Below are 21,576 nucleotides of genomic sequence, written 5' to 3'. Positions count from 1 at the left end.
AGGCCTCTGCACTTAATTGATATATTTTTAAAATTTAATTAACTAATTAATTTATTTATGTTAACATACACTGTTACATTAATTTCAGGTGTACAGTATAGTGATTCAGCAATTTAATACATCACTTGGTGTTCATCCCAAGTGCTCTCCTTAATTCTTATCACCTATTTCACCCATGGTCCCACCCTCCTTCCCGCTGGTAACTTATCAATTTGTTCTCTATAGTTATGAGTCTGTATCTTTTCTTTTCTTTTTTTTTTTAATTTTTAATTTTTATTTTATTTTCTTTCAATGTTCTAAAATTCATTTTTTATGCAGCATACCCAGTGCTCCTTGCAATACGTGCCCTCCATAATACCCACCACCAGGCTCACTCAGCCACTCACCTCCCACCCTCCAAAACCCTCAGTTTGTTTCTCAGAGTCTACAGTCTCTCGTGGTTTGTCTCCCCCTCTGATTTCCCCCAACTCACTCCTCCTCTCCATCTCCCAATGTCCTCCGTGTTATTCCTTATGCTCCACAAGTAAGTGAAACCATATGGTAATTGACTCTCTCTGCTTGACTTATTTCACTCAGCATAATCTCTTCCAGTTCCATCCATGTTGATACAAAAGTTGGGTATTCATCCTTTCTGATGGAGACATAATACTCCATTGTATAAATGGACCATATCTTCTTTATCCATTCGTCTGTTGAAGGGCATCTTGGTTCTTGCCACAGTTTGGCGACTGTGGCCATTGCTGCTATGAACATTGGGGTACAGATGGCCCTTCTTTTCACTATATCTGTATCTTTGGCGTAAATACCCAGTAGTGCAGTTGCAGGGTCATAGGGTAGCTCTATTTGTAATTTCTTTTTTTTTTTTTAAGATTTTATTTATTTATTTGACAGACAGAGATCACAAGTAGGCAGAGAGGCAGGCAGAGAGAGAGGGGAGAAAGCAGGCTCCCTGCTGAGCAGAGAGCCCCATGCGGGGCTCGATCCCAGGACGCTGGGATCATGACCTGAGCCGAAGGCAGAGACTTTAACCCACTGAGCCACCCAGGCGCCCCTCTATTTTTAATTTCTTGAGGAATCTCCAAACTGTTTTCCAAAGTGGCTACACTAACTTGCATTCTATTTCTTTAAAAAGAAGAAGAAGAAGAAGGTCTATTTCTAGACATCTCACTCACTCTCTCTCTTTTTTTCCTGTGCTCATTTGTTTTGTTTCTTAAATTCCACATATGAGTGAGACTGTATCGTATTTGTTTTTTCCCGACTGGCTATTTCACTTAGCATTATGCTCTTTAGCTCCATCCATGTTGTTGAAAATGGCAAGACTTCATTCTTTTTGATGGCTGAATAGTATTTGCTATTTACTGAGTTTCACTGAGGCTCATGGAGTTCTGCTTGTTCCTCCTGAGGAGTTGTCAAATCATTAAAAAAACAGGATTCCTACTCTTATAGACTGTTTTCAACAGGAGAGGTAAGCAGATAAGTGAACAGAAAGAGTGACAAATATTTGTAGGAACTGTCTGTCTCAGAATAGACTGGTTTTAGTTGAGAACTTTCTTCTGCCTAATGAGGGATTCCTAGAGAAGGGACACTAGCTCAACCCAAAGAGAAACCAGAACCTATTGCTACAGGTTCTTCCAAGAGACTCTAAAAACAATAAGGACATTTATTCTAGCTTCATAGAGAATCAGAGACAAAAAAGTAGAGCAGGTCTGAGAAAGAATCAGCCCCAGAAAGCTCACTCTCTCTTGCAGTCAGTATTGTGCATGTCCAAGCTCTTCTCCCTCTCGCCACCTATTACCCTCTGTGTGGAATTAATGAGGGACCTGTTGTCCCTTCTGACACTGCTAAATGTAGCACTCATTTATCAAGGTTATCTTCTACATTTCTGTCTCATTAAATAAAACCGAATAATGTTTCCATTAAGCTAGAGCTTTGTCTCCTAAATAAAAAATGTTATTTTTATTCTATTTCCAAAAATTATATGATAAATGTATATTGCTTTTTGTTTAAAAGTTACTTTGCAGTCTACAGCTTCTTGCCTTCTGCACCACTCCCAAGACAAGAGGAAAAAAGAAAAAAAACCCTCACCTGTAGCTGGAATTGATTGGATAGCATGGAGTGAGAAAATACATATTTTATTCAACCTTTCTTTCTAGTCATTGGATAGCACAGAAACCAGGCTTTCTTTCAGAATGGAACAAACAAATAAACGTGAAATCAAAGGTACCCATTCTAATCTTAAAGGAGAAATGAGAGAAGATTTTTCTGATTTAATGGTTTTTCTTCCCCTAGACTTAAAAGGACAACAGACATGATGTTTGGTGGAAAGCAGGTGGTGGTCTGTGGCTATGGAGAGGTAAAGCATAACTTTTCACTTACTAGGTATATAAAATATGATTTTGTTGAAATATACCAGATTCTTTTATTTAAGAGATGTGAGAATACATTCACTCACCACTCTAGATGGGAAAAAAAGTAATTTTAGAGGCCCTCTGGTTTCTTTTTTCCTTTGCATTTTTGCCATTTTTTCTCAAGTTGATTTTCTGACTTGTTCCAGCACCCTGTTTGTGATGTTCTCGTAGCTTGTGTTTTGATTATAAATCATGAGTGTGGGTGTTCTTATGTATGTGCACGTGCTAAACGGGAGTTAGGAGTTTGTTTATGAACCGCATTCATTTATTTGTTTTTTTTTTTTTTTCCCCAAGCATGAGTCTATTCAGTGAAATTGCTTTTGGGGGCGGAAAATGGGGTACACATCACCAGAAGCTTTGAGATGTTGTTTTCTCACTGACTTTCCTTATTATGTGTACTCTCCCCCGTCTTCAGGTGGGGAAGGGGTGCTGTGCTGCCCTAAAAGCCATGGGTTCTATTGTGTATGTAACTGAGATCGACCCCATCTGTGCTCTTCAAGCCTGGTAAGCATGCAAAATGAAACTCGCTTTTTCCTCTGTGCCACCATCTATTGGGATCTTGTAACTGTCACCAAAGAATGGCCTGGTTAATGCCACATTTTATCTTAGAGGGGCCCAGATCCTGAGAGATGCTGCTGTTAACTGTAAGCTTCCCTCTTCCAAAGATCAAGTAGCTCTGCTCTGAGAAAGCAGAGATTATCAGAGAAGCTAAAATTTTGAATTCCTGTGGAAATCCTTAAAGGGAATGACTTGAGCCAAAGAACAAATAATCCTTACCTTCTCCATATATAATCCTCCCTTTTTTTTTTTTTTTACAGTAAGCTCTATGCCCATTGTGAGGCTTGAGCTCATGACCCCAAGATCAAGAGTTGCATGTTCCACCAGCTGAGCCATCCAGGCACCACAACCCTTCTCCCTCTGAAAACAATGATCAAAAAAGAAATAAGTTGGCATCAGATCCTTTCTGATGTGCTGCACTGAGAACACTTCTGTGATACTTTTTTCCTAAATGTATGACCTGAATCTCCTCAGGAGGAAACATCAGGCAAATCCAAATAAAATATGCTATCTCTGAGTGAAGGGTATAGGGGAGTTTGTACTATTTTTGTAATACTTAAGTTTGAAATTATTTCTAAATTAAAGGTTAAAAAATAGTTCCTGTCTCATCCATAATTTCCCCACTAGATTTGTTGGCTTTCTCTGAATCAGGGTTCATTAACATGTTTTAATACTGATTGAGACAATGATTCAGATTCTCTTATAGACATGAACTGATCACTTACTGTATGATAGGTACTGTGCTCTGTGCTTAGGATGAATAAGATGAATATACGAATGAGGCAAGGTCCTGCTTTATTAGTACACAAAAAACCAATGTGAGTGGAATAAGTGCTCTGATGGGGGTAAACAGTACGTGGTCCTATAGGAGCCAAAGGAGAAGCACCTAACTAAAGAGCAAAGAGGCAGGGTAGGAAGAGATGTCAATAGAGCTGAGTCTTGAAACTTGTATAAGTCATGTCTTAGTTTGGACGTAAGTTCCAGGTATAAGGAACATCACAAGGAGCATAGTCACCGAGGAAGGAGAGAATGTGGCACATTTAAGATCGAAATACTTTAATGTAGTTGGCAGAGAGGATATATTTGGGGGAGTGGTAATATCTAAGGTAGGAATCCTGTGTGAAAATGATCATATATCTGGTAAATATTTAGGTCTTATCCTGAGAACAGGCAATCTCACTGAAATATTTTAAGCAAGGAAGTGACTTGATCTAAATTGCATGTAGGGATATTACTCTGCAAACTAAATTAGATAGACATAAACCTAGAGATGATGACATCGGGCCAGGGGCTACTGTAGGAATCCAAGCAAGAGGTAATAAGACCTGAGCATACACAAGACCGGCATATATGGAGAGCAGGGTACCGATTCAGGAGATTTTAAAGAGTTAAGGAAAAACAACCAGATTTGGTGACAACTTCAACTGGGAAGAAGAGGGTAAGCTAGGACATTCTAGTTTATCTGGCTCATACACTTGGGTGAACAGTAATGCTGTTGATCAAGAAGAAAATACAAAAGAGGAAATAGGGTTTAGGAGTACAGAAAAGATAATGAAGTTTTGTTGAAACCCAATAAATTTGATATTCTTATGGGACATCCAGGAGAAGCTATCCAATAGATAATTTGATCCAAGGCTCTGAAGCTTCAGAGAGCATTAACCTAAAGATAGATTTGTGCAAATCAGCCAACAAGAAGAGTCATTTACAGCCAAGGGGAGGGTATGGATAAATACTGAAAGAATAAAGAAAAGAATCAGGGCAGAACTGTACAGAGTACCAGCTTTTAAAGACTGAGTAAGACTGAAAAGGAATAATCAGAAAAGTGGGAGGAAAACCAGGAGAGAACAGTATCATGGACTCTAAGGAGTATAGTTTTAAGAAGGTAAATAATGTTTAATGCAGGAATTAAGTGGTGTAAAAGTCTAAGATTTGTTTATCATATAATATATATTATATATATTATTTATTATTATTATTTATTTATTATCCAGAAGATTGTTGATGATCTTGGGGAGAATAATTTCAATGGGGTAAGATTCAGTGGCTAAATTGCACTTTCTAGGAACTCAGTTTAGGAAGCTCATGATAACCCCTAGGTCTCTGTTTTCAGGAAGAATTAAGTTGCAGTGATGCAAAGAAACCTTTACTTCTGTCCTGTATGAACTTAAGGAGATGGTTTGAATTTTTCATTGCTAAGAATAATCTAGCTATATCAAGAAATGACATTGCAGGTACTGAAGGAACTTAGTGATAGCTTTTGAGGTTCTGTGGCAAAAGCCTCCCAATTGCCTTTGTTAATTGATCATGCTTTATTTTTACAGTATGGATGGATTTCGACTGGTGAAATTAAATGAGGTCATCCGCCAAGTGGATATTGTTATTACCTGTACAGGTATGCTTTTGACACGGACAGTGGAATGGCACTTGGGAATGCTTTCATGGAACAAATGAAAAATGACCAGAAATGTTCTGAATAAACCAAACTCAAAAAGCCAGATACAGAAGTCTACAAAACCAGTCAATCTTTCATGTTCTTCCCACTCTTTAGAACTCTGACCAAAAGTATATAACATCTAGGTCATCCCTAGAGGAAAGTTTCCCTTTAACTGTTCTGTAATTACCACGAAGATGGCTAGAGATAAGTTTTATTTGGGAAACCAGATCTTATATTTGTACATTTGATTTTTTATTTTACTTCCAAAAGTAAAGTATATTTCTCTCTAGTCTCTGTAATTAAAGCAGGCCTAGAGCAAAATTCATAGTTAGAGAAAGTGGGAAAGGTAGTTGTATTAATTCCCAAGGAGACAGATTGGAGTTGTAGAGAGGAATATGCAGAAATGGCTAGTTTCCTTGGGCTGAGATACTTTGTCTTTATGGTGGGACCATAAATGCTAGAACACTGGTTTTTTTGTTTGTTCTTTTGGGTTTTTTTAAAGATTTTATTTATTTATTTGACAGAGAGAGAGAGATCACAAGCAGGCAGAGAGACAGGCAGAGTGGGGGTGGGGAGCAGGCTCCCCGCTGAGCAGAGAGCCCGATGCAGGGCTTGATCCCAGGACCGTGAGATCATGACCTGAGCCGAAGGCAGAGGCTTAACCCACTGAGCCACACAGGTGCCCCTAGAACACTGGTTTTTATTTTTAATTATATTTTAGAGAAGGAAAATGAGAATATTTAAGATTAAAAATATATTTGTAGGCTCAGGGTGAGATGGGGGCAGAGAAGAGGGACCATAAGAAACTGTTCTTGCTTCGCATCAACCCCCTTATATCTTTTTTTTATAGCTTTATTGAGATATGATTCAGAAACAATACATTTCACTTATTTTAAGTATGCCTTTCAGTATTTTCTAGCAAATTCACAGGGTAATACAACCATCACCACAATCTAATTTTTTTATTGAGATAATTCACATACCATAAAATTTACCCTCTTAAGTATATAGTTCAGTGTTTGTTTGTTTGTTTTAAGATTTTATTTATTTATTTATTTGTCAGAGAGAGAGAGCAAGCACATGCAGACAGAATGGCAGGAAGAGACAGAGAGAGAAGCAGGTTCCCTGCTGAGTAAGGAGCCCGATGTGGGACTCGATCCCAGGAACGCTGGGATCATGACCTGAGCTGAAGGCAGCCACTTAACCAACTGAGCCACCCAGGCATCCCAGTTCAGTGGTTTTTAGTGAAGTTGTAGAATGTCTGATTCCAGACACTACACCACCCCCCAAAATAAATCCCATACCATAAGCAGTCAGTCCGCATTCTTTCACTCTACCTTTCTTGAGCCCTATGCAACCATTAATTTCTTTGTTTTTATAGGTTTGTCTATTTCATATCAATGGAATCGTACAGTATGTGATCTCTTGTAACTAGCTTTTTTTTTTTACTTAGCATAGTGTTTTCGAGTTTCATCCATATGGTAGTATATGTTGATATTTCATTCCTTTTTATTGGTGAATTATATTTCATTTTAAGGATATACAACATTTTGTTTATCAGTTCATTGGTTGGTGGGCATTTGGGTTGTTTACACTTTTGGCTATTTCGAATAATGTTGCTATGAACATTGTGTACCATGTTTTCCTGCAAACATGTTTTCCATCCTTACCTACCTATATATACCTAGGAATTGCTGGATCATATGATGATAACTCTATTTTTAATATTTTGAGGAATTGCCAAGCTTTTCCAAATAGGTGGCACCATTACACTCCCACTAAGAATGCATGGGGGTTACAATTTCTCCACATTCTTTCCAACACTTGTTATTATCTGTTGTTTTTACTATAGCCATCCTAGTAGGTGTGAAATGGTGTTTTATTGTGGTTTTGTTTTTTAAGTACTTTTATCCAAGTAATCTCTACACCCAGTATGGGGCTCAAACTCACAACCCCAAGATCCAGAGTCACACGCTCCACCGACTGAGCCACAACACCCCTTAATGTGGTTTTTGACTTGCATTTCTGTAATGAGTAATAATGTTGAACATCTTTTCTTTTGTACTTCTTCTTTTGGTAAATGTCTATTCAGAGCCTTTGCTCATTTTTTATTTGGGTTGGTTGCCTTTTTATTATTGAGTTGTAAGAGTTCTTAATAAATTTTAGATAGAAGTCCCTTACCAGTTATATGCTTTGTAAATATTTTGTCCCATTTGTGTGTTGTCTTTTCAGTTTCTTGATGATATCATTTGCAGTACAAGTTTATTTTTTCTTTCGTGGCTTGTACTTTAGGTGTTATATCTAAGAAACTTTTGCCTAACCCAAGACCACAAAGATTTATTCCTTTGTTCTACTAAGAGTTTTATAGCTTTAGCTCTTACATTTAGGTCAAGTAAAATTTCACATATGGTGTGAGGTAGGGGTCCAACTTCATTTCTTTCCATGTCGATATCTCTTCTGTTTTTAAGGTAACAAGAATGTGGTAACCAGAGAGCACTTGGACCGTATGAAGAATAGCTGCATCGTTTGTAACATGGGACATTCCAACACGGAGATTGATGTGGTAAGATTAAGAAACTCGTTATTGGGGGCTTTTTTTTCTCTCATTCCCAAGAAATATAAACTGGAAGAGAAAAGACAAGAGTCACCAGCCATCCTAAACATGACTGTCCTAGCAGAGCTGTCCGCAGTCTCTTCACTTACTAGCCCGATGACCAGTGCTTGTGGATACCATAAAGCCATCTCAATCATTTCAAAAGATTATTTTCTTCCACTCCAGCTTGATACCTACTTACACTGTAAGCCATTTTATCTCTCACTTTGGTTCTCTGATTTGATTATATTCACCCTAAAATTATCCAATCCAACATAACACTCGGTCCTACTACATCACCCAAGTAATAGTTAAGAGAAGCATTATTTCTTTCTTTTCAGACTTACCAAAGTATCTTTCACTCTGGTTTTAAATTTTCATGGCATTTTTCTGGCACAGCTGTATTTCTCTCTGGGTAAATGGCTCAAGCAAAGCATGCTTTCATCTGCCCTGAGGGCTGCTCTGATTGAGCTTCAGCACTGCCAGGTAAGGATCAGTTGATATATTGAGTCTGTTGGATAATATCGATTTTAAATGATTTCTCTTTTTAACTCTGCTCTATTCTTCTGTTATTAAAAATAGCTGGAAAAACAACCTAGCAAAGCCTCTTCCTACCCTTGAGGTTTCTGAGTGGCATGGCTCCATTACTCTTGTCTTATCAGGTTATTTTGCTTACAATGAATAATTTTGAATAATTTCTTTTTTCAATATTGAAATTTAAATTCTGAATGGTTCTTTTGTTGTTGTTGTTAAGTTTCACTTATGTGACATACTGCCCTTTTACTAAATAGAGGTATTAGTATTTCTAAAACTATCTAGCACATGATTATCCTTTTCTCAATTAATCTGCTTAGAGAGCCCCAAAATGGGAAAAACTTAAGGAAACTAGTCATGCTCTGATATCTAAAGAGAAATCTTCTGAGTAAGAGAAGGGGGAAGGAATTTTCTTTCCTAAACCCTCCAGGTCTTAAATAAAAACAATTCCAAATATAATCATGTAATTTTTATATTTTTACCTTATCTCATTTCATCCTCTTGACTGTCCCACAAGGCATTATTCTTTTCCCTGATTTTCAATCAGAAAACTAGAACTTAAGTCCATTGTTCAGTCATTGATTCAAAAATTAAATGGGAGCACAAAATTCAGGCTTTTTTTTTTTTTTTTACTTCTTGCCAGTTTTTGTTTTGTTTTGGTTTCCTGTACATTGTACTATTGCCTCCTCATGATTTCTAGGTAAGCTTCAATTTGTGATGGCTCTCTCTCCTCTAAAGGAGAGACATAAGTAATCCCAGGATCAAGGCCAGGACATTATACCTTCAATCATAAATATTTATTGTGTGATTGCTGAATGCCAAGTGCTGTTCTACATTTGTGGAGTCAATGAACAGAACAGGCAAAATTCCTGCCCTCAAAGAGCATACATTTTGGAGGAACTTGAGTAACCATGTGGATTTTTAGGTGAAGAACATTTTGTGAACCGCCAAAGCAAATGCCCTGAGGCAAGAGTGTGCCTAGTCTGTTTGACGATCAACAATGAGGCCAGTGTGGTTGGAGCAGAATGAGTATGGGGCAGATTAAGAATGGAAGGTGATGAAACAAGATGGGATTGGGAGGGAGACAAACCATAAGTGACTCTTAATCTCACAAAACAAACTGAGGTTTGCTGGGGGGAGGGGGGTTGGGAGAAGGGGGGTGGGGTTATGGACATTGGGGAGGGTATGTGCTTTGGTGAGTGCTGTGAAGTGTGTAAACCTGGCAATTCACAAACCTGTAACCCTGGGGATAAAAATATATGTTTATAAAAAATAAAAAATTAAAAAAAAAAAAGAATGGAAGGTGAGGTCAAAGAAGGAATGGACCAGATCTTATAGGGTCTCAGAGGCCATTATAAGAACTCCTGATTATCTTCTGAGAGAAATAGGGTACCATTGTCAGATTTATAATAGTCTGACTTCCATTTTAAAAGGATGACTTTTATTTTAAAAGCAAAAGGATCACCCTGGCTACTATGTTGGTACTAGATAGACCTAGTTTTGCGGGTATTCTAGGTAGCTCCTGGTATCTAGCACCGACACTAGCCACGGGCCATGTCTTAATTCTCTTTGTGCTCTTCTTAGCAGAAGGTATATGACTAAACTAAATGGTCCAGAAAGGGAGAGGCTCAGAAGGGTTTCAAAAAAGTTAAGTTACTCAGTCTTTGATGGTAGTGTCACAGGACATAGAAAATGAAATTTAAGGAAATAGCATACTCAACTAATAACTGAAACCACAATGTTCATTCACTGTTTAATTTGTATTGAATAACTGCTCTGTTCTTTGCTGAGTATTTATTGGCTGAAGAAATAGTGAAGAACGTCCCTGCTCTTGTGGCACTTAGATTCTAGTGCAGGACACAAACAATAAACAGATAGTTTCATCAGTTAGTGCCTAGGATTGAAGAAAAAAAAAAACAGCAAGGTGGAGACATTGAGAATGATATTTTAGCTAAGGTGATCAAAGAGACCTTCTCAAAGATCTCAAATGAGATAACATTTGAACAAAAACCTGAATGAATTGAAGGAATAAGCCATCCAAGCATTTTACTCAGGGAGAATGGTGTGTAAAAGATGCTGAGGTAGAAAATGCTTGATGTTTGAGGAACAGAAAAGAGGACATTGTGGCAGGAACAGAATGGGCACAGGGATGAGAATAGCGGCAGCTGAAGGAGGGTAGTGGGTTATGTAGTTCTTTGTAGGTCACAAAAGGACTTCAGGTTTTATTCTGGTTACCCGGGAAGCTGTTGGAAGCCATTCCACGGGTGCCTGTCTGGCTCAGTCAGTAGAGCACGTGACTCTTGATCTCAGTTGTGAGTTTGAGCCCCACGTTGGGTGTAGAGATTACTTTAAAAAAAAAAAAAAAAAAAGGAAGCCATTCCCACAGGAAAGTTTTGACCAGGTGACTGACAAAATCTGATTTGTTTTAACAGATTACTCTGGCTGTGATATAAAGAAAACACTTCTGGACTTGAGTAGTAATAGGGACAATAATAGGAGGCCCTCTCCATATTTCCAGTGATAGAGAGTGGTAGCTCAGATGACATGGATAAGCCGTGGAGATGATGTGTTGTGAAGGTAGGACAGTTGGGATTTGCTAAATGGCTTGGATGTAGAGAGTGAAAAGAGAAGAAAGTCGCTATAAGTTATCTCAGTGAAACAGTAAAGGAGAGTGATTCAGTATATTTTTCCAGATATTTTTAGCAATCAAAAATGTAAGGGTTGGGGTGCCTGTGTGGCTCAGTGGGTTAAAGCCTCTGCCTTCGGCTCAGGTCATGATCCCAGAGTCCTGGGATCAAGACCCGCATTGGGCTCTCTGCTCCGCAGGGAGCCTGCTTCCTCCTCTCTCTCTGCCTGCCTCTCTGCCTGCTTGTGATCTCTCTCTGTCAAATAAAATCTTTAAAAAAAAACAAAAACAAAAACAAAAAAAGTAAGGGTTTTTAGTTTTGGGGGTTGGGGGTGTTTGTGTGTGTGTGTGAATTTATAGTTTTATCTAACCTTGAGATGTTGACTGTGCATTTCTAGGTAGGAACAGCTCATCAAAGCAGTTGGGCATTTAGAAAACTGCATTTTTTCTGAGAGATATTAATGCTGTAACACTAGCAAACCTGTGATAGGGATTGTGCTCTTAGCTGCCTTTTGGCCATGTCTTTCTTTCACATGTTTCCTTTTCTCTTGAAAACAGACTTGCTTACCCATATTGCATCACCTAGATGGCCGGTGTGATTGTAAGCTTCACAATTCAAGTGGCTAAACCATTATGTACACATACTTTAAAAGTTTTTACCAGAAAGAATTAGAACCTGAGACTTGCTATTGATTCTGCACTCTACAGGGCTAGAACCACAGTTGTTCTCCCTGAAAAAAAAACTGATATGCACTGTCCACAATCATATACTACCAATTTGTGCAAGCTAATAATTTACTGTGAGACGTATACCTTGTTTGGGAACATAGTCTCCATAAGGAACCTTTTTCCTGGTAGATTGCTTAGTGATTATAAATAAACAGAAAAGACATTGGGATGTTTTTAGAGAAATTTATTTTTAGATTTATTTATTTATTGAGAGAGAGAGGATATGTGTACAGTGGGAGGGGCAGAGGGAGAAAGAATCTCAAGCAGACTCCGTGTGAAGCTGGATTTGGGGCTCCATCTCATGACCCTGAGATCATGACCTGAGCCAAAATCAAGCATCAGGCGCTTAACTGACTGAGCCACTGAGGCACCCCCTTTAAGATAAACTTTTTTTTTTTATGGTTTTATTTATTTATTTGACAGACAGAGATCATAGGTAGGCAGAGAGGCAGGCAGAGAGAGAAGGGAAGCAGGCTCCCTGCTGAGCAGAGAGCCCGATGATGTAGGCCTCGATCCTAGGACCTTGGGATCATGACCTGAGCCAAAGGCAGAGGCTTTAACCCACTGAGCCACCCAGGCACCCCGAGAAACTCTTTTAAAACTCTTCTGGTCATAGGAAATCCTTCTCTCAAGGAGTGTAACTGTTCAATAAACTTAGTAGGTTATGGAAGCTGCCTGGACAGTGCTAGAGATAATGTAACTTAGTTCCTCTTCAAACCCTGTTTTAATTGACCTCATGTCTTTTGCTGGCACCACAGCCATTCCAGTGCTCCAACAAAGCATCGATCGTTTTATGATGTTCATAAAGTCTTCCTTCTTTGATTCCACAGTATCTTTTTCTCCCAGGGAAGACTTCCTAAAACGGGAGACTCCATATCCTGGTGTCACCTCTTTACTCCCAGTCACCAAAATTGCATGTCCTCTGGAAGATTAAGAGTATGAGACTCTAAGAACTTGAATTACTTTAAAGTCCATCATCTCCATAAAAAAAATACCAGTGTCACCAAGCACTATCTTTTGGCTCTGCATGGTTATTGCCCTCCATGTTGTTATTTCTAAAGGCTAAGGGATTTACCTTGTATATTCTTAACTTCCCAAAGTGGTCTGTTCGCTCAGATTCTTTTTAAACTCTATTTACAGTGTGTATTTATTTTTAAAAAATTGAATTCTAACTTTAATATTTGCTTAGTATAAAAATTTGAGCAAGATAAATATGTTTAAGGAAGGAAGGAAAACACTTATAGAATTGGGGTACTAGTATACTGTTCTGCATCTTTATTTTTTCATGTAACAATAATGAATGGTTTTCATGTTAACACACATAGATCTACTTTTTTATATAAGAATTTCATAATATTCCATTGTATGAGGTTATCTGAATTTACTTAGCCATTCCCTTATTAAATTACATTTTTTGCTATTATAAATAACACTGGATTGAACATTCTTAGGCACTTACATTTCTGAACTTGAGCAAGTATTTCTATAGGATGGAGCTCTAAAGATGAAGCTAATTGTCAGAGATTAGGTACATACAAAATTTCATTAGTTACTACAGAATTGCTCTTTAGATAAAGATTGTACTAAATTATGAAACTTGACATCTCAAGACATTTTATATTTCTCATTGCCTAATAAAGAAATGGTCTAAAAAATGGTCTAGATCATTAATGTAGTCCTAAATATACTGAAATATAATTACATCTGTCTTTCCCACTAGATTGGTAAGGAAAAGTTGATACAGTCCCTGTCCATAAATAGCTCACAGTCTAGTAGAGAAGTCCACATTCTAATCTGTAATGGTGTCCTTTACTACATTGCCTGGAATATAGGATGTACTCAGCAAATGATCATTATATAACTAAAGTGTTTCTCTGTTTGTCTGAAAACCCCTGTTTGACAGAACCTCTCAATTTTAACCAACTGAGCCAATGGATGGTTTCAGAATATGGACTCCTTTTCTATTTTAGGCATGGCCTATTGGAAGAAGGAAGTTGTTATCTTAAGTCTAAGCCCTGTGACTGTTACTTGATTGCTGCTGTTAATAAACTTAACATTTCTTCTCTTGTTCTCGGAATATATACAGAAATGGAAGGAGGGTGAGCTGTTGGAAGCTTTACTCTGCCCTTAAGCATTTCTCTAAAGCCTACCTCCTCACATTTGCACTTAGGTCACAAAGCTTCTGTAACTTTAGGGTGAACCACGGTCATTGAGAAGGTGGAACCTGGGACACGAGGACATGAAGGCAGAACCTTGGGCCCCAGTATGCTATATTTAGGACAACCAGCCTTATCTAACAAATCCCACTTAGCTCTGATCCTCCTTTTTTCTGTTTCTCTTCAGCACTTACGTATTCTGTTTGTTCTGTATTAATTTGCACTTGTTTGCATGTTGCTTTATAAGTATTTTTGAAGGCTTTTCCCCCTCACATATGCATTGTTTTGTGTCCCCAGCTAAAGTAGGAGCTTTTTGAAGGCAGAAACCATGTCTGTGGTTTCTTTCATATTTCCCATAGCACCTTTTACTGTGCTCAACAGAGAGTGGGCCAACACTATATGTTTTGGAACGACATCCTAAGCGATCCCTCCCTGGCTGGGCCTTAAGATTAAATTCCCTGACATGGAACAGTCCTAACCAACCCAGGACAGGTATTCTCCATCTGGCATGTTGGTTGCTTCTTTCAACTTGCCCCTTAAAATGGCTCCCTTCAACATCTTTCCGTCCATGAAGTGGGACAAGTCATGGCTGATGGTATGTTTACTGTATGTATTCCAGGCAAGTCTGCGGACCCCAGAACTGACCTGGGAGCGAGTGAGATCCCAAGTTGACCATGTAATATGGCCTGATGGCAAGAGGATAGTATTGCTGGCAGAGGTAAGACCTGAGACTGGTAAGAGAAATTCACCCCTGACAGGAGAGACTGTAATACCCAGGTTCCCTCCTCCACATGTTCTCTTATATTTTCAACTCTTCTTTGGTACAAGCTCAACTACTTTACCATTGGATTTTATATCTAATTGTGAGATGTCTTTTCATTCAGCAATTAAGAAACTATTTTGGTTCCTTACTTTTCACCAATTATCCTGTCTCTCTCTGTCACTCTGCAGATTGAGTCAGATAATGACTATTACTGTGGAAGAATTAACAGATAGAACCAATGCCACTTTGAGTGATGCTTACAGAGATAATGTCATTTGTGGGATGGCTTAATCAGTAAGCACAAAGCAGATATTCCTGATGGTTACTAAGCCACTTTAGGCAAGCTCTGGGAAGGTCATGTCTTTGGTCATAGGTTCCATGTTTTTGAGTGACCATTCCTCTGAATTGAGCCAGATGTGTAGTAGGCACTCAGCTATATATTGGTTGTGTGATTAATACTTCCCTGTCTGGGCCTCTTCTGGCTCAGACTTATTCTTCACTTTCATTCCACTTAGCCTTCCATGTCAATATTTGGCCACTTTTCCTCTCTTGAAAACTTCTCTTCCCTAGTCTTAGATTCCTGACGGCAATATTGATGTGCCCTCCTGTTCTGACCTTGACAGTTTCTCTTCTTCAGAGAAAGATACCAAAATAACAAGGAGGATAATAATACTTTTCTTGAGTTTTTATATTCTACCAGTTTTCTTTCCTTTTTTTAAATTAAAGAAACTGAATATGAAAATACGAAAGATAATACTGTCTTCATCTAGGGACCCTTAAATTTATGTTTGAATATCCTCCCTGTTCTCTTTACCTTTTTTCACCTTATCCCACCTTCTCAAATACTTTAGGGCATCTGTAAAGGGACTGGATTATTTCTTCACAAGAAAGGAGTGTGTACCAGGGAAGGGATGGACAGGTTGTTAAATATTCATTAATTGCTTTGATATCAGCCAGCTATCTGGTGACTTATTTCCAGTTGCCCTGGGAGGTCCCATCTAGTAATTTTGGTGACAAAAGCAAGCACCACATTTGGTTTTGGCTACTATGTTTGAACAAAAAATGTGGTCAGTCTTCCTGGGAAACAAAATAGGATAGGATAGCATTTTCCAGTAGTCTCTACCTCTTGTATCCTCTGAGTCACCCAGTAGAAATACGAGACTACCCTTGAATTCAGGAGAACCAAACTAAGGAAGAAGCACAGAAATCATCACAGCTTCCTAAATCCAAAAGTATCTCCTCTCACAACGTGGAGAGAGGTTGCCCTTGGATTTAACCACATCCTTGTTTACAGCAATCTTTAAAAGGAATGGCAGTATTTCAGAAGGAGGATATTCTGTTGCAGAAAGTAGAAAATTCAAGAGAAATATGCCCTTCCTTGGCATAAGCCTCAGTATCATGTGACTATCTCTATCCTTTTTGACATAATCCCAGAGATCTTTTATCTGTTACCTTCTATCATATTTTCCAGAATTTTAAAATTTCACTTAAATGTCAGTCAGTTCATTTCTATTTATTGAATACCTACTTTTTATCCAGCAATGGTAGTTGGGAGGTATTTGGAAAATGGCAGTTATGCTCGTTCCTCACTCCTGAAAGGCTAGAGACTTTGTCCTAACCCATCTGTGTCTTAACCCTTGCTCTCTAGGGCCGTCTGCTGAACCTAAGCTGCTCCACAGTGCCTACATTTGTGCTCTCAATCACCGCTACTACTCAGGTAGGGCCACCAGACGGGAAAGCAGTGGGCTGGAGAGGGTCATTAGATCATCAGCATTTCACTTGAAATGGCACGTCAGCATCCATCTCTCTGCTTTTCTAGGCTCTTGCCTTGATAGAGCTTTACAATGCTCCTGAGGGTCGTTATAAGCAGGATGTCTACCTGTTGCCCAAGAAAATGGGTAAGCATGTGCTCTTCCATCCCTATCCTTATCGAAGTAGTTCAGAGTCAGAGCCTAATGAACTTCGTGGCATTAAATTTCTTATAGATAGGGGGGAAAAATGATGTCTGTATCTTGCAGAGTAGGAGCTAGGATTCCTAGGTTACCTTCCTAACTGATTTATCACATTTTCCATGTGAGTTGCCCTATTGAAGTCATTACATTTTGCTATGATTTGGTGTACCTGTCTATGAATTTTAAGGATTTTTCTGTCTTAACTATCTTATATGCGAGTCTCAAAGGAGAAATAAAATCTTCCCCTAACAAAAAGGACTCATCTTCTACCTTGTGACATCTGACTTACTCCATTTCTAGGCTACATAGCCCCTTTCAAATTCTCCTCAGACCAAGAAGACTTCTCATACTACATCTTCTCACACAGACCTCATTGTCCCAGGCCAAAGGAAGGACTGAATAGCTTCTGTTAAGACTAGTTATGTGGGTGTTTCATATAAGAGAATCGTTAAACTGTCTTGAATTTTTAAAGAACCTGCCTCAAGCACCTGAACTGCTACAGTGTGTTTATAAACTCCTGAGGCAAAAATCAGGGAATAAATCAGCTTCTAGTTTGCTTTGCTTTAGCCCAAGATGCATATCGACTGTTAGAAGTTGACATATTTTCCCTTTAATATATCCTTTGGGAAGATATAAAAAAAAAGGACAATGTTTTGACTGAATGTATAATGAAGTTAGGAAGACCAAACAAGTACTTGGAAAATTACATAAAATTCTGAATAATATGTATTCAAGTAATAGAATGTAAATAGAAACCCATAAGAACTAAGGATACTAAAAGCAAAGCAAACAATGTAATATCATTATTAGACATTCCTTTCCAACATCCTCAGGTGTTCATTTTTCTGAGTAACCTGAAGTTCAGAGTTTAAGGTAGAAGTAAAGTTTGAGTTTCCCATTTTTTAGTCCCCTGCTATCCTATCCTTTCTTTTAGATGCTAAGGACTATTGCTTCTTTCACATTTCCCTTACCCTTCTGGGGAGAAGGGAAGCTTCAAGGATGAGACAGCTAGCAAGAAAGAAATGTTTGGACTTTAAAAAACACTTGGCTGGAAACCGAAGCAGCTACTCCATAGAATTCTGGGCCCATGAACCAGTTGAGCATTTTTCTTTCAGTTCTGGGAATTAGAAGGTGTCTTCCAACTTCTTAAGGCCTAGCCTGGAGAGAACAGCAAGACAAGAGGTATGAATGTTTATACTAGGGCTTCTGTGGTCTCTTCCAGATGAGTATGTGGCGAGCCTACACCTGCCCACCTTTGATGCCCACCTGACAGAGCTGACGGATGAACAGGCCAAGTATCTGGGACTCAACAAGAATGGGCCCTTCAAGCCTAATTATTACAGGTGCCTTGGGTCCCCCCCAGAAGACAGGGAAGCCCGGGTAGAAAAGAGCTTTCTGCACTGGAATTGGTCCTAATTGGCCTTTGCATCTTTCACATTTACGTGAACTTAGAAAAAGAAACCTACTTCCCTTCATTACCACCCCCAAGGGACTCTTTGAGGCCTTCAGACATTAAATAGTGTTCCCTTTTCTGAATTTGCCTTTCTCCATTTCATCTTCTTGATACGATTTTTACCTTTTTATGGAGAAATACTGGGCATCACCAAGTATCTGCCCTCAACATATACCCCAGAAAAGTCCCTGCCTCCTTGCTGCTCTATCCCTTTAGGTGGGCTCTTCATGTCCCAGCAGTCTCCCAAACTGATAACATCACAGTCTCATCTTTCTTTCTCCCTCTAGGTATTAAGTTCCTGTAATTCAAGCCAGAAGAAATTTTAAGGAATAGAACTCCAAGTCTTTTCTCCACTCCTATACAGGAAAGAACCCAGCAAACTGCTTCTCCAATCAGCTGCCCGCCGTGCTCACCCTATATGTTAGGTTATTTATTTATTAAAATCTAGAATCCTGTGCCTCTTGCCTTGGCCCAGAGTGTGGTTACTGCCCCGAGGGCTGTGAAAGCCACAAAGGACAGGCTGAGGAAGGAAAGCTATGGGGTAACCTTCCCAGTGCATCTTCTGCATCATTCCCCATTGACTTGGAATCCTCAACAATGGCCATTTGTCTCTTGTCCAAGTTCAGGAGTTAGTCCAGGGATTCCAGACTCCTTGTTCCCTGGGGTTTTCTGGAATAAATTTCAGCAGCTGCCTTTCTCAGCTTTGGCCCTTCCCCAGGTGAGGCCTTTTGGAAGCCACTGAATTAACATGGCCTGGGTTCCCAGCCTTGACCATCACTATCACTGCCTTCTTTATAAAATGACTAGGAAGGAAGGAATGTTATGGCTTTGGCAAGCTACACCAAGAACTTAGCTATGCCTGTGCTTACTGGGAGTCCCCTTCCTGAAGACCCCTTTCTTCCTTGAATATTCATGTGTGTTTTAACACTTTCTGGTTCCAAGAGGAATGTGCCTCCATTATTTCCTCAGCAGCTCTGGTGTTTGTCAGACATTGTTTTTGCCATCTTTGTAACCCAAGTAACCTTTGCCCAGGAAGTGAGGGCCAGCCCCACTGGGATCCATAGTTTTACTTGTTCTTTAACTGAACAGTTTCCCGGGAGGTTCCCTCTAGACTGACACTGTCTCAGAAAAGGAGAGCTTGTTGTGAAACTCTGCTTCCTGAAATTTTCTCTTATTGTCTAAAACTGTTTTTGAAATGGAACAGGGAAAGATGTACTTTCCAATGGATTTGGGGGTGGGAGGTGTAGGGCTTTGGAAGTGGAACCAACCATTCAGGCCTGCAACCTGACACTCTAAAGAAGTAGAATGTATTTGTCTCCTGGGAAGGGCTTTGCAGCTTACCTGGCTAAGCTATACAGAGATGACACTACAAACTGTGTCCAGATGATTAAAGCTAGTTTGACTAGTTTGAACCTCCTCAGACATTCATTTCTTTGGCCGTTGCCATTGATGAAACTGAGATCTGGTATCTCTATGATTTAGTTTGTGGTTTTTCTTCTCTACTGGGGTATATTTTTTATGTTCCTGCCTCTTCCATCTTAGGATTCTATATTTCAGAGGTGGTTTCTTGAGTAACTCCGACATTATGAAAAACTAGTAATGTGATCAGCGTGAAATTTTATGTCTCACATGAGAATTGGATACCTTTTGGAGACTGACCTGTTGGTCTTAAGAGTTTCATTGGCACAAGACTGAGACTGTTTCTAACAGTAAGTTTGGGGTGCCCCTAGAAATCTTGAATGAAGTGAGTCCCTTTCCCACCTGACCACCTTCTTTAACACTCTCATGTCTGTTTGCTTGCTTGTTTGTTTTCCCATTTTTTTTCCTTCCCTGGTCTGCCTCATAGTCTCAAGACCAAGGTGACTCAAGGAAACACCACCAGGCCAGCCAGCATCATCCCACCCTGATTCTCTTCTCCCGCCTCCACCTTTTTCAGCTTCTCCTGGTCTTCACATATACTTTCAGAGCTATTCTGGAAGTGACCTTCCTTTTGTAGGTAGAGAGGTGGGCTTTGGGTAAATGGCTATTTGCCTCATTAAGTAGTATATAGCCTCAGCCCATAATGCCTGGTCCCTTAGAGGCTGTATGTCTTAGCACATAGTAGAAAGGTGCCTGCCACATACATGTCTATATTTTTTCATGAGGAAGATTGTAAATGCTGAAAATTCCACAAGGCCACTCAATTCTTCTTTCGCCTACCGAGCTCTGAGTTTTGTATTAATTAATTGGATCTCTTTAATATTAATTAATTGGATACAGATCTTCATAACTCATCTTACATCAAGGGCAGATTCCATTAGGCAGATATCTGGACTCTGGCCTGTTATGTTCTTAAACCAAAAAATCATAACCTTCTGTTTCTCAGTAAAGCCTGGCTCTCTGGAGCAGTATTACTACGTACTGATCATGACCAAGCATACCTGCCTTGCTATAGTAAAGAGACCCATGGCAAATAAAAAAAGAGACACCTAAGTTGCCAGTGTTGTTGCCCATGATGAGATATTGAGATATTTGTCTCTGAGTTTCAGATTACCTCTTTTCCTTTCTCTCTGGGGACCCTATGTTAGCAACCATTAAGAAGTGGGAGGCCCAGGCCTCTTGAGTATTTGGGTTCTATTTTAATGTTGGAATTTGGTCATTCCTTCTACCGTTGAAACCAGAACAAATCTATCTTCTTCCCTCAAGCTCTCACCTGAGATGCATCTTAGGGAAAGAAGACTAATTATCTGTTTGTTTATGGCCCTGGCAAGTGAGGATACTTACCATTTTTCCTACGATGAACTAGTACTAGTTTTCAAGGTCTTTTTTGCCTTCTTAATGGAAAATCAGGGTTTGGTTTTGTTTTGTTTTGTTTTGTTTTGTTTTGTTTCTCATTAAAAAAGAAAAAAGGTATCTGGTCTACCTTCTCTGTCTGCCCTCCTACCTCCTCATCCTACCCTCCTGTATGAGCACGGCTCCCCATGGCCACATACTCCTGCAGAGCTTTTTTGCTGCTTGGCTTTTCTCTGAACAGATCTGAAACTGCTGCTCCTGTGGTTTTCTCAAAATTAACTTTGTCATGGTTTTAAAAAAAAGAAATCAAAATGCATTGTTGCATTACGCTTTTTTAATATTGGAAAATTATGGAAAGAAAATAGGCAACACCAGCAAATTATACGTAGACGATAAACTAAACTATATATATATAATATATATATATTATATATATAATCATCTAGTTCTCATTGTCATCTTACTGAAAGGAAATAAAACCTCTAACAATTGCCATTTCTGAGAGGCTCTTGGAAATCTTTATGTCTAAGTGATTGTATTAGATCAGCAATAATGACTATGTAATCTCAAAAGATAAATAAAATATTCTTAAAATGGA

The 21,576-nt window shown here is 39.0% G+C and overlaps 1 protein-coding gene across 9 annotated transcripts in view; it reads left to right on the top strand.

Annotated features, from left to right (window-relative positions):
* The window catches only part of AHCYL2 (adenosylhomocysteinase like 2), a 166,801-nt gene extending 145,225 nt beyond the window's left edge, over positions 1-21,576 (top strand). For 4 of the 9 annotated variants that reach the window (XM_032304132.1, XM_032304133.1, XM_032304140.1 and 1 more), the window contains 10 exons: positions 2,290-2,353; positions 2,824-2,912; positions 5,288-5,358; positions 7,869-7,963; positions 8,393-8,479; positions 14,658-14,756; positions 16,450-16,518; positions 16,621-16,699; positions 17,976-18,096; positions 18,494-21,576. In XM_032304132.1, the coding sequence (XP_032160023.1) occupies positions 2,290-2,353; positions 2,824-2,912; positions 5,288-5,358; positions 7,869-7,963; positions 8,393-8,479; positions 14,658-14,756; positions 16,450-16,518; positions 16,621-16,699; positions 17,976-18,096; positions 18,494-18,500 (781 nt within the window). In that variant the 3' untranslated portion in view covers positions 18,501-21,576. Of the gene's footprint in view, positions 1-2,289; positions 2,354-2,823; positions 2,913-5,287; positions 5,359-7,868; positions 7,964-8,392; positions 8,480-14,076; positions 14,541-14,657; positions 14,757-16,449; positions 16,519-16,620; positions 16,700-17,975; positions 18,097-18,493 lie in introns of those variants that run through there. The other 5 variants (XM_032304136.1, XM_032304135.1, XM_032304141.1 and 2 more) reach the window with 3 other exon arrangements.

This window comes from Mustela erminea, chromosome 11 (genome assembly GCF_009829155.1).
Source record: "Mustela erminea isolate mMusErm1 chromosome 11, mMusErm1.Pri, whole genome shotgun sequence".
NCBI lineage: Eukaryota > Metazoa > Chordata > Mammalia > Carnivora > Mustelidae > Mustela > Mustela erminea.
Note: the sequence above shows the minus strand (reverse complement) of the source record. Positions and strands in the feature narration are given on the sequence as shown.